We start from the raw sequence: 13,763 nt of genomic DNA, 5'->3' as shown, positions 1-13,763 counted from the left end.
CAGTTACTACACCCGGTGCTCCAAAAAAGACACATGTTCAGGGGAAGATGGAAGATAGAAGGGATACAGCATGGTTGAACAGGGACTGGAGTGAGCCATCTTGACAAGTGGATTTGTCTTCGTCAAGGCAGCAACTGCCTTCCATAGCAGCGTGTTTCCTTTTGCATGCAAAAGTAAACGCTCAGTGTACCGCCAACATAATAGCTTGCTCTTGCACCAGATGTAAGACATGCAAACACCTTCAAAATGAAGTTATAGTTAAAAAGTATGGAAGTGGTCACATCCAATATATAAAACCTAGTTTTACCTGCACTAGTTCAAATGTTGTTTACATGCTGCAATGTTCACTTGGTCACAAACAATACATTAACGAAAGAAGACAACCAATTAATGCTAGATTAAAGAGTCATCGCGCAGACACGGCAAACAAATGACTGAACTCAGTGATACAGCATTTTAATGTGGCAGTTTGTAATTTCGACCCCGAACCCAAAGTTTATATACTTAAGTAAAACTTACAGATATAAATCTGTATCTGATTCATAAGTTCAATATGCTCGTGCAAAGAGGTATAAACATTTCGAAGGGAGCTCTTTAATCTGGTCTAAAGAGGATACCAGCATGCTAGTTATCTCACTTGACAAGGGAAACCTTTTTCAATGCACAGAATGCTTGAAGGAAAGAAGGAACAAGATAGGACGTACACTTGCAACCAAGTTTTATTGCTCAGATGGCAGGAATATACATAGAATAGGGTTGGGGTTAGCGGGCATAAAGAGAAGGGGAATACACATGTGCAAAACTGCTAACATGTTCAAATGCATGCCTTAGCCCAAAGGACACCGCAATTCATTATACCCCATAGATGATTCGATGGCCCATTCACATAGACCTTCCCTGCCTCGCAAATAGAAAAAGCTTCATGTGTTTCACGTGCCTTTTTTTCGCTGTATCTTGCCATTACTAGCCAATCATTGAACTAGGGATGCACATGCGCTTGAAACAGTGACTTGCCAAGTGGCTACCCACAGACCCCACGCATGAGATTAGCATGCTTTCTGAGGCAGTTGTTTAGGCAGCGCCCTGTCTGGCTGATGCAGTATCAACCACACGACAGAGAAATGTGGTAAACTATGTTGGTGCATTTCAGAAACTTTTTAGCATTTTTCTTCTTGCAACCCACACTAGAAATGCCATCAACATTCACACACTTGCAAAAGCACCCCAGCTTATTTCTTGCCATGAAAACAATCTTAACACCCACTTCTTCAACAATTTCTTTGAGGCAGTGCATGACCTTGTGCACAATGGTATTGCAGAAACTTTCTGCTTAGGCTCATCTTCAAGGGTACCATGTCTTGCACTCTTCCCCTTTTTTAGGTCATTAAAAATGACTCGGCGAGGCCCGAGCATGAATTGAGGTCAGGAAAGCCTGCTGCCTTAGGTCAGTTAATCTGGTTATTAAAGCTGTTCTTAACCTGGTGATGGCAGGACTTGGACAGCAATGCCGTCATGCACATATCTGATATCCACCGCTTAACAAGCTTTGAATGTGCAGAATAAAAAAGAAACAGGCTTTTGTGAGAGCAAACCACATACTGCTAGCACACATGTTTCCACACTAACAAAAGCTCTTCAGTCTAAAAAATCCGAGCTTGTTTCCCTCAGGAAACTGTGTCGTCAATTCCACGTTAGTCATGTTAGAAAAAAAGTGCTAAAAATCTTATTCATGTTCTGCCGTGCATCACACTAATAATAATAATATCTGGGGTTTAACGTCACAAAACCACGATATGATTACGAGAGATGGCGCAGTGGAGGGCTCCGGAAATTTTGACCACCTGGGGTTCTTGAATGTGCACCTAAATCTAAGTACACGGGCCTCAAACATTTTCGCCTCCATTTAAAATGCAGCCGCCGTGGCCGGGATTCGATCCCGCGACCTTCGGGTCAGCAGTCGAGCGCCATAACCACTAGACCACCGTGGCAGGGTGCCGTGCGTCACACTGGTCTGCACAGTAGACGACTAAAATGTTTTCTACATAGTGGGATACCTTAATGGTATTTGTCCCACTAAGCCCCACTTCTATGCGTTTATCGTAATGGGCTATTTACAAAATTCACTGAGTACAGGGGCCAATCCCGTTTTTCAATATATCTCTCGCCCTCCCTCATTATGAGGGAGGGCAGGAGGAATATAAAAAGGGGGGAAAAAAAGAAAGGTATGTATGGCATGGCACAATGAGAAAAGTGCATGCACTATGGCGGCATTAGACGTATACGCTGAACATGAAGCATGGGATAGGAATTTATTCAGTGGGAAAATTAAAACAGAAGCTTCTATACGTAATGCTCACGTGGTAATCTGCCTCGTATGTCATTTGTAGCCAGACAACCAGCAATAATGCGCCTGATTCATCTGCTGAACACAGCAGTAAAACAATGGTCTACTGTGTGCCCGCCCAATCAGCAGGTTTACTGCTGAATATTGTGGCCAGGGTTGCCAGGTACTCGAAGAACAACCCGCCAAATTATGGCGCATTAATAGCCCAAAAGTAGCCAAACGTAGCCCATAAAAATAGCCCAAAATAGCCAAAGACAATAAATCCAGACAAAACGTTTTTATTTATTATTTACTGACACAGAGCGAGTTTGTACATGAAAAAACTGAATGTACAATGTATTAAGAAAGAGATCAAGCATGTAAAACAAGTGCAAGGGAAAAAAATATGGTTACATGAAAAACTTGTCGAGTGGCATTTAAACGTTGCTTTGGTTAGGACACCCCACCCACACGTCGAAATGGTCTCACTTCCATCCTTTCTGGGTGGCCACACATATGCAAACACTTCTTCCAAGCGCTAGAGAAAGAACCGCGTCGCTTGTGCACTACACAAATGTTTCAATATGTGCGCATGCCTCGTATGCACGCTTTCGGCTAGAAAGGTGGCGCTATCGGAAGACGGTGCGGCCATTGAGAGTCGTTTAATTACAAGCAGAGGTTAGAGTGTACTAGAAGTTCTAGTACACTCTACAGAGGTGGTGCGAATATGGAGGCACTTAAACGTTGCTTTAGTTAAGACCCCCCCCCCCCCCCCCATGTGCACACATAGAAATGGTCTCGCTTCTATCCTCTCTGGGTGGCCACACATACGCTAACACTTCTAAGCGCAAGTGAAAGAACCGTCGCTTGTGCACTACACAAATGTTCCAACATGTGTGCATGCCTCGTATGCACGCTTTCGCTAGAAAGGTGGAGCTATCGGAAGACGGTGCGGCCATTGAGAGTCGTTTAATTACAAGCAGAGGCAGACCGCCCCATACACACACATAGAAATGGTCTCGCTTCCATCCTCTGTGGGTGGCCACACATATGCTAACACTTCTTCTAAGCGCAAGTAAAAGAACCGTCGCTTGTGCACTACACAAATGTTCCAACATGTGTGCATGCCTCTAAAGTTGTATGCGTGCTGTCGGCTAGGAAGGTGGCACTTAAGTTTACCCAGCCCGCAACAGGTTGCACGGTCTTGCATTGTCGTCCTTCCGCGGCGTCGGCGATGGTCAAAAGATACAAAAGGCGTGGGCAGAGAAAAGGCGCTCTTTTGCAGTGAGCCGCCCATTTGCACGCAATTACACACGCTGCTTGCTTGAGAATGCACGGGTATTCGTGTCTTCTGTCTTGTTGTTGGTAGTGTTTGTTGATTTATTTGTTTTCTTTTAACTGGGGCCACAATGTCATAGTCAGTTTCCGGTAAAGAAAGTCCTTCCTTTTTGTTGTCCACAAAACTAGGATTTGACACTCACGCACGCTCGAAAAGGCCCTCTTGTTCCCTCCCCAGCGAGGAGCAAGCTGTGCGCTGTCCCGATGCATCGACAAAAGGACTCACGCTTCCCTCCCTTGCACCCGCACCCCCCGTAACTATGTCGTGGGGCCGTCGCTACTATGGTTCAGTAAAGATAAGAAAAAAAAAGGAAGTGCTTCTCGTTGTGGGGGCACGGCTCAGAGAGACACACAACACGACTACTGAAAGCCCGCGGGTCGCACATTTCGTTCCCGCTTCATCCTTTCCGAGAGAGGGACAAGATGCACAACGACCCCAGCACCCCCTCCCCTCGCCCTTTTCTTCCTTTTTTTCTTTAGGTGTAAAACACGCATTGCTTTTTTTCTTGCTTATATCGCTCTGCCCGGTCATCAACCACCAAGGGGTAGAAAAGACAATGAAATACGAGTTTTTTGAACGAAGCCAGAAAATAGCCCAAATATAGCCAAATAGCCAAAGATGAAAAATCCCGCCAACTCGAAAAAAAAGTAGCCCAATTTGGCTATTTATAGCCCAACCTGGCAACCCTGATTGTGGCTGGTGAGAAACTTCGCATGCAAATGTAAGCTTCTGCGCGGGAATTAAGTTTGTCGTTATACATCTCCCAACACAGACACTTTTTGCCGTTACACTTGCTGCTGGGACCACAGAAATAAAGTTTTAAAGCAAAAGTCCCGTAACATCGACTTGAATATCGAGTTTGCACTACAATAACACATCAGAAATGCTTTATTCTACCAATAGAACAAAGTAGAAATCTAGGACTTAGGTTCGTATTCATTCAATTGAAAGCCAAATTCAAAAACAAGTGATTATAAAGAATGACGAGAGGTCGCCATTTTTTTACTCTTCTAGTTTTTCCGCGAACAGCGTCGAGTGAGGAATGCCCCACCGGTGAACTTGTGCTCCAAACAGCGCTACGTTCGACGACATGATCAGTGCAATAAACACGACAGTGACCACGTCTAACTAGGCCTCTCGATGAAACAATTCCTTGAACAGTCGGCGGAGAGCGAAGTGCTGAATGGCAACGCAACCTAGCTGCACTTGCGGGCGGCGCCATGTTTGATGTAAATGCACCAAGCAAAGCATGCATGCCAGCTATCTGCCAGTATTGCGGATTGCGGTCTACGTAATAGCAATCTCGCAGCCCACAATAATAAAAGTTGGCGCGAATAAGTACACGAACGACCAGCCGACATGATCGTGAATCCAAGGCGCACATTACCAGCAAAACACGCCAAATTTAGAAAGGTTTGACGCTGGTATGGCTCTTCGTGTCCCGACTTGCATAAGCAGCTGTATGTGTTGAAATTATGCAAGCGAAGTTAATTACCTTCGATGAACACTAGGAAGAGTTGTTGCTTGGACTTTGCCAGAGCGATTGCCTCGGGAATAGATCCATCGAACCACTTCATGGTCGCACCGATGGGAGCCCAGAAGGCTTCGGTATCCGCAGTGAATTTTGGTTTTACACAAATCAATCAAAGCTCCCGCACACGACACCAAGCAAACGGATTCAGCAGTCAACTCCGCGCTGTTTACACCTGAAAACGATGAGGCACGTCATCTGCAGCAATCACATTACACAGCGGAACGAACCGAAAAGCAGCTGTGCCCAGAGTTGCCAGGCCTTTACACCACATCCGCGCTACATCCCGCTATTCACGATGATGATGTATGTGGCTGACATCATTGGTGGTTCCTACACTGTAGTCACCTTCCTCCATGACTGTAGTGTACTAGAACACTGTACTGTAGTGGTACAGTGGCTAGAATAGGGGTTCGCGAGCGTCTAGAAATCGTACAAAATCCTTTGGCGGTGGCGCGCGCAATCGGAGTTCCTTGAGCAGACGCCCCGCCCGCGACTCTCGCTTACGGGCGGGCTGGCGGAGCCGTTTACAACCGCGCTCTCGCGTTTGCTTACCTTTTCACGTCGAAAGGTGTTTGCTTTTATTACAGAACGTGACACTGAGTACAAATAAGTAAGGAATAGCTTAGCGCTAGTTAATGTTGCAGAAGAGCACGAAGTCTGGCGTCACACATGTTTCCCAGTGATGACCACCATCCCTCACATCCGTCGTGCTTATCACTTCACGAGACAGAATTGAGAGCATCAGAATTTTTAATCTTTCTTGGTTCCTTGACATGGGTTTCGTCAGCGTCATTTAATTGCATCTTCTCAACTTTAGCAGCTTCATTCTTTGCCGCTTTACTGTTCTCTTTCGCTGTTCAGTGATTTCGTGAAGAAGCGGAATCTAAGTAAAATGTAGAACTTCATGAGGATTTTTGTGATGAAATTTGAATGTTGTTCACAACCCAGATGAGGCAAATCTGTTTTTTTTTTTCAAGAAAGCGCTGAAATCCACAATGCTCTTTTCAGCTTACATCACGCTGAAATAAGTGGTAAAACTATTTTCAAGTTTTGCAATAGCTGCTTTGAGAAGTCCGGAGGGGTATATGTTATCAAAGTGCGTAGTGAATAGGGAGGCCTGATCACTCCCCGTTGCTGTGCTTTGTTTGATGTGAGACATGTTGCGCAAGTCTCGCACTGTGTCTTCTTTAGTGTCTTACGCGCCACATAACCAGTAATGTAGTAAGTCAGCATATCGTGGTTTTTTCTTCCCACATATGCCCTGTGGTCTGTGCCTGACGCTAGTGCAGTCTCCGCGCCACTGAAGTCTCCACCATCAATGACGACGTCAGTTGTGGCAGGCGTGTGTGACTTTATGTCATTCCCACATAAAAGAGAGCTGATGACTTGTGGCGAACAGTTCCCCGACTTTGGTGGTCTTGCGAGGTTATAAAATGCAAGGGCATTTATAGTAATCAAAAACTGAGCAGCAGTGGGATGATCACTTGTGTCAGAAGACTGCCGAACAATTCCACATATATTTTCCAGCTTGTCCTGGCTTAAATTTGAGGTCATCAAATATCTAAAGCCAGCAGACCTGAGAAATTCGAGCAGCTGCACTGTGCTCTCAATTGTTACACGGAGCCCTTCTGCTGTGCTCGATGAAAGGAAACCGCCAATTGTGTTGGTGGCATGTGTCTCCCATTCTTTTAAATAACCGAGAAATTCTTTCAGAATTAAACGCACAGTTAGGCTAATTTGGGCAGAGGGCTTTTTTTGGCATTCGGGAGGTCATTGTTCTAACATGAACCTGTTCATATTTTTAGTAAAGCTTTGAGTTGGCTCCACGGGGCCACAAGCTTTCTGGACCTTGTCGGAATACAAAAGTAACCCCCTAATGACCCCTTAATAACCCCCTAATGACATTGTACAGGGACGAATCCCCGTCGCTTGTTGGAGGGACACTTTAGGCTCTTTTTCGGTGGTCTAAAGCGTATAAAAAATAGTATTTCTATTTAGCCAAGAGCCGGCTTCTTTTCCATCGCTGTCATCCAATAAGTCCTCTCCGCCTCTCTGACCTTCCGCTTAATGCTCCTTGTTGCCATATCCCCCGCACTGCTAGCCGTATATTTACTGGCGAGCCTCCTAGTTCTTTTTCTCCACTGCGTGTCAACGCTTTTTCTATACAAATACCTGAAAACCTTCTCTGCCCATCTACTCTTCTTCATTTTCCTCAGCCTCTCTCTCTTCGAATCTCATTTTGCTCTGAGCTTCCCTCACTTCAAAGACTGTCCATCCCATATCACCCTTTACAGCCTCATTTGTCGTCTTCCCGTGAGCGCCCAGAGAGGCGGCCCACCGTCCTTTGATTTACATCCATTCCTGATTGTACCTCTGACTTCATGCACACCACTGAGTTCCCAAATGTAAGCCCCGGGACCATCACACCCTTCCACAGCCCTCGAAGCACCTCGTACCTATTGTATCCCCATAAAGCTCTGTGCTTCATAATTGCAGCATTCCTCTTTCCCTTTGCTACCGATGCTTTCTCTTGTACCTCCATATATCTATCCCCCTCACTTACCCATACTCCGAGGTACTTGTACTCACTTACCCTCGGTATTTTTTGGCCCTGTACGAAGACCGCATGGTCTTCGTGATCATTGAATACCATCAATCCGCATTTTGTTGCACTAAATCCTAGTCCTAGAGCCTCACATTCCCTTCCGCATATATCTGCCAGTCGCTGTATATCATCTTGACTGTCCGCAAATAATACAATATTTTCAGGTCTGAACAGCGCCTCTAGTGGAGATCGCTGAAATCGAAACTGGGGGTCCATGGCCTCCGAAGTTGCCCGCCGCGTGCCGGTAGACATTCTCGGAGGCCTGGTATTTTTCGGGAAAATTTGCAAATCTTCTGTCGTAGTTCACTCCTGTCGCGTAGTTATAAAGCGCGATTCAGTAACGAAGAAGACCAATGTACATGCTGCGGGGGAACTAAGGAAACGATGGAACATGTATAATTCCTACACATGTACAAAACATGTACAAAATATTATTCCTTAAAAGTTTATGTCGCAAAAAAAAATAGAAGACGAAGACGAAGACAAGCGTTGCTCATAACTGTTTGTCAGCAAGAAAGGGCTCCTAATATATATCCTTTCTTCACGCATGCGCGTACAAGAATAAAGTAACACGTGTACATTGGAGGCGCGGTTGCGCATAAATTCAAATTAGGAGCCAGCAAAGCGAGCCGAATTATAAGTGAGCCTTCTGTCCCTTTTCTGGACCCCTAGTTTGAATATATGCGCAAACGCCTTTGATGTACACGTGCTACTTTATTCCTTTATGCGCACGCGTGAAACACTTTCCTGCTAATAAAGAGTTGCGAATAACGTTTGTCTTCGTCTTGTTTCCTGTGTTCCTCCGATTTTATTCCTTGCGCTAATATGTCCCAGCCAGTCATCTCCTCTATTCCAGCCATATAGTTTCATACAATAACCTAGATAGGAAACTGGCGCTGCGATCATTCAACCACAATGGCCACAATGGGAATGATGGGAAGTACAGGCTTCGGATAGGATTTTGTTAGCTAGCGAACTGTCTACGGATCTTTTTCTACAGTTTCAGTTTCGTTCTTTGCGAGGCGTGGGCAGTGGGGTGCGTTGCAAAGCACTCAAGCACTGCATTTGTTGTTCAAAGAGGCTGAAGACAGTTAGGTTTCTTGGTTTGCTGCCACGTTGCAGCTTTACAGATTGTCTTTAAAAGCTTTAGCAAAGCGTCGTGCACTCACCGCTGCGCATAGATGTAGCGTCCCATGCCAGTGCAGGAAATTGCATAGGGTTCACGTTTTGTGATAAGCGCTACTGGTGAAAACTCTTTCAAATCGACTGCAAAACGACGGCGAAGCTAAGCAGACGCACCGTCACGCTGCTCTGACTCGACTTCACAACAAAACGAGAGATTGCGTTGGGGGCAGGCCACTTGGACAGACGCATCTGGCATCGCAGCAGATGATACGTTAAGTGTTTCTCACTCAATACGGTACTGTCATTTCCATAAATAGATAAGGCGTACTTTTGAGGGAAATGCAAGCGCGTTTGCTTTAAGTGTTGTAAAGAAAGTAATTCATGATATTGTGATGCCAGATCTGGAACACAATTGCAGAGCAATGTGTAGCCTAATGGTTGAATTTGTCCAGGTTTCAGTTCCATCTCACGGTCACGCACACTTTTTGCAGTAAGGTTTACGTACAAAGGAATGAAGCAAGTTCTAATGGAAAATAACTTCATATCGTTTTGTTTTACACTCGGCAAACAAGCGTCGCGAATCTCAAGGACCTAGTTCATCCGAAGCAAATCCGAAGCCTGTACTTCCTATCATTCCCATGGTGGTTGAAGCGCCACTCAAGGAGCCCGCGTAGACACTAGCGCCATATTCTCCTCTAGGTATTATTGTAAGAAACTCTATGATTCCAGCTAAAGTGACTGCAGCCTATTCATGAGAGCTTCTCAAGTGAAGCATGACAAAACACTGAGCAGAACCACATGAAACTGCCCGCGCAGACAGCTCGACGTGGCTGAAGGGAGCTTTGGGAGAAGCCCGGAAGCCCCCGCGAAAGGGAACTACCGCTTTCATAGACGGAGAGGAGCATTCGGCGGGCCGCATCAAAGGGGGAGATCGGGCGGCCGTGGCAGTTATGTCGAAAAAAATTGCCTGTGACGTGGACTGTGGATCCAATCAGATCTCTTGTGTCCAATCTCTTGTGTGCCTTCTCAACTTTGTGCGCTGCGCAAAGATGGATGAATCAGATCAGCCGCCTGCGTGATGACGGCCTTCCAATACGACGCGCACTGGAAGGGGGCGGTTTGAAAACACGTTTGGCTGAGCCACCGCGATCGGTGGCGATTCGGAGCTTGAAGGCCTTGTAATAAATTACACAGTTTACACACATAGCTTAAATCGGTCTGTAAATGATCCTCAAGACTTGCTCTACCGGCCCAATGTGTTTGTACAAAATCGTCAAAACCGTCAAAACCGTTTCAGGGTCCCTTTAAGATGAAAGAAGTAAAAGTGAAACAAAAGAAATGTTAAGAATAGAATAATGTAATAAAATAGAATAGAAGTAGCCCGGGAATAGTGCGGAGAAAACGAAAAAAAAAAAGTATGACAGAGTGGGGTAGAGAGACGGAAGCTTCTTTTTTTGTTTGTTTCCGTCTATTAATTGCGCAGACATAAAGATAAACTAGTGCCAAATCATTTAGAATACCTTGGTTATTCAAATAAGTCGTATACTAATTAAAATTGTATCCTAATTGCGTATTGGCAAATGGTCATGCAGACTTTCCTGTACTTAAAGCGTGATGAAGACAGTAAAAGGCTTTGAACATCTATACACCTAATATGCCTCATTTTCGGAATGATTGTAAATACTTTTTCTGTAGCGCATGAGCCAACGGCGGGCTAACGAGAAATCCCCACCGCTCTGTTCTGGAAGTTAGAAATTGATTGAGCAGCCGGAGGGATACCTTTTATAGTTGATAATTTGTTTTGTGTATAAGCGCATCTCAGTGACCGTGGGTGCCCATCGCATCTAGAAAGCGTTATTTCCGTACTGAACTGTTTCGAAAGGTCGCCAGACTTGTCAGTTCGGTGTACCAAGAACGGGTGTGAGGCGCGTTGTTCTGGCGGCCATTTATGCTCGATCCAGTGGGAGCAAAGAGACGCAAGTTTCAGGGCAAGCCTGGACGACGAAGCTACTTCGTCGCTCGATCGTTTTTTTTTTTTCTGCAATTGACAGCGATCCACGTGTAAAATTGTTATACTTCATTCATTGGCGGTATTGCACATATAGAATACATATAGTAGCGGGCACATTCAGAGAAAAAGGTTATCACAGGGGATGTGCGAATATCAACTTCGAAGCGAATTCGCATAACGAAAGCCCAAGTGCGAGTCGGCTATTTTTCGAATATTTTCCTTAAATCCTCATAAATGTAAAACCATGTAAATTTCCCGCAGCCGTGATCGACATACCCTTCCTTTAACAATTGACAACACCCCCATTGACAATGTCGACTCATTCAAATACTTAGGCATTACAATCACGCATGATCTCAGCTGGTGCTCTCATGTGACTAAAATCACGTCATCTTCAAGCAAAACTTTAGGATTTCTCGAACGTAACCTTCGCAGTGCTCCTCAACATGTAAAACTACTCGAATATAAAACATTGGTTAGGCCTAAACTCGAATATGCATCACCCTTTAGCAGATGCTGCTGTGGAATCGCTAGCACATCGCCGTCGTATCGCAAGCCTGTCATTATATCAGAAATTCTATAACAGTTCACTTCGCCAGGCACCTTACATTCTACCTCCGATGCGCATTTCACTGCGCACAGGCCATTCATCTAACGTTGCTGGTCCAAGTGCACGTACTGTCGCTTGCTCGTCATCATTTTTCCATCGCACAGCCAAAGAGTGGAACGGCCTTCCCCACCGCATCGCTTCCGTCGCCACCTCACCTGCCTTCATGGAAGAAATAACAAGATTTATTCGTGGACAAATTCTGTAATGTTTGTTTGTGAAACCGCCTCTTATGTAACACCCCTCCGGGTTCTTTAAGGTAAATAAATGAAATGAAATAAATGAAATGAATACGAGTAGTGCAACTACTGGTTTTTGCAAAAAAACAAAATACTAATAAATGTTTTTTTTCACCAACCAGATATGAAAAAGCAAGTTTGTTGTACAGCAAATGATCTATAAGAACTTCATGCGTTGTACAACAATCTTGCTTTAAAGAACCACATATATGTAGTTATTTAAAGTTGTCACAAGGGTTGGAGAGCTGCTAGTTATGTTCGGGAAGCAGCGACATCGTGGTGCATGTCACCATACCTCAGACAACGAAAACAGCCGCACAATGGACACACTAGTGCTCATGTGTTAACCTTGTCGTCATAGTTTAATACTCTAAGAATGCTTTCTCAATTGAGAGAAGCAATGGCAACTGATTCGCACGATGTTCATTGCAGGTGCTTCATCTTAGGATAAGCCATAATAATGTGGGTCTTCCTTATTTCTAGACATTTTTTCTTAATTTTGCAATTGCTTCCCATTTATTTCGTTGGTTTTGTTCAGTATAAATCCGGAACTCGATTACAACAACGCGCTCGGCCTCATAAAGAGTGCCGTGCTCTGGCCACTGCATTCAACTACTGGCACTGTTGTATTTGTCGCATACTGGGACGCAGCCCCCGCTTCTGAGAAGGGTTAATTAGCAGGACTCCGCGGCGACAAGAAGAGAGGGCAACCCAGGGGGGCGCTTTTTCGGGGTTGCAAGCGCAGCGACCAAGGCAGCGACCTGCATTTCAGATGCAACAGGCGACGACGAGTGGTTCACTACTCGCTTCTGACGGATAGTACGGGGACAATGGAAAGTGGCCTGGGTATCGTCGTTTTCACGACCGACACGCCCACCTCGTGGAGTGTGTGATGGCGACTGGGACCTATACGTCTTTAAAGGCCAACTCCGGCAATTTTTCGAGGTCGATGGATCTCAATGAAATTCGCTGGGTACGTTCCTTTGCACGCTTCAGTCATTTATGCCAAATTACAGGCTTGAGACATGCGCAGATTGTTTGCAAATGAATTTTAAAGATTGTCTGCAAACGCCCTCCTGGCTTCCCACAATTACTGGCAACATTGCCTCTGTGACGTCAGTATTGGGAAGGCGGCGGAAGTGACGCAGCCGAGGGCACCGCTAACTTCGGCGCTTCGACCGCTACAGCGAGCGTCTGCTGTGCACAAGGCGACAGACAGCGTTGGCTTGGCCGGCGCTTCGCTCGTCGTCCCGGCTGTTACAGTTTTCATACTCCGCGCCGGCGTGACCTGCATGCCTTGCACGACTTCCGGTTCGTTCGTAACAACGTCTACGTCATACGTAGACAGTACACTCGGTTGGGTTTCGGTGTCGGTGTTGCGCTTTTTTGCCTATTTAAAATTATTCTTCAATTTGCCGAGTATTTCTGCTATCGGGCCCGTAACAGGAGCGTCTCACGAACATAAAGTCACCATTACTTTGACATGGCCAAAAAATCGCCGGAGTTGGCCTTTAACAGCCAACGCAGTGAAGGCGTTTCCCCCTCTGTTCGTGAAGTCCGTTTTACGTGCGGGGTGCAGAGAAAACTCTGTTGACTCTATTTGTGTTTTAGGGGCGAAGCACCTTAGGGTCTCGGCTTGTCGGCGTGTCATGTCGTATAGTCACGGTCCATCATAAACGGGTATGCGCCACAAAAATTAGGTAAATCTCACTACTCGCCACCGGTCCATACTATGCATATTATGCGTCAAAGGTTCGTCGTTACTGCCTGAAACATTGTTTCGCTTGGCAGCGGTGTCAGAATCCCCGACGAAATTTACCAAGGCGCACAAGTTCCTTATCTAAAGGCTTGGCACCACTAGTGCCTCATCAAAGAAATCTCTCTCGTAACAATGTGGCGAATTACCTCGGTCAGGCTCTTCTTCTTTTTCTGTCTCTCATTGCGCATTAGCAGCGATTTTCCTGTGGGAAACACCGGCGC

At 45.6% G+C, this 13,763-nt stretch overlaps 1 protein-coding gene across 1 annotated transcript in view; it reads right to left on the bottom strand.

Annotated features, from left to right (window-relative positions):
- The window catches only part of LOC119393163 (UBX domain-containing protein 4), a 67,825-nt gene extending 62,383 nt beyond the window's left edge, over nt 1–5,442 (bottom strand). The window contains exon 1 of the mRNA XM_049416129.1: nt 5,158–5,442. Coding sequence (XP_049272086.1) covers nt 5,158–5,239 — 82 coding nt within the window. The 5' untranslated portion in view covers nt 5,240–5,442. The remainder of the gene's footprint in view (nt 1–5,157) is intronic.
- Between the last annotated feature and the right edge of the window lie 8,321 nt (nt 5,443–13,763).

This window comes from Rhipicephalus sanguineus, chromosome 5, assembly GCF_013339695.2.
Source record: "Rhipicephalus sanguineus isolate Rsan-2018 chromosome 5, BIME_Rsan_1.4, whole genome shotgun sequence".
In the NCBI taxonomy this organism is placed as follows: domain Eukaryota; kingdom Metazoa; phylum Arthropoda; class Arachnida; order Ixodida; family Ixodidae; genus Rhipicephalus; species Rhipicephalus sanguineus.
This window is presented reverse-complemented; position numbering and strand designations above follow the sequence as displayed.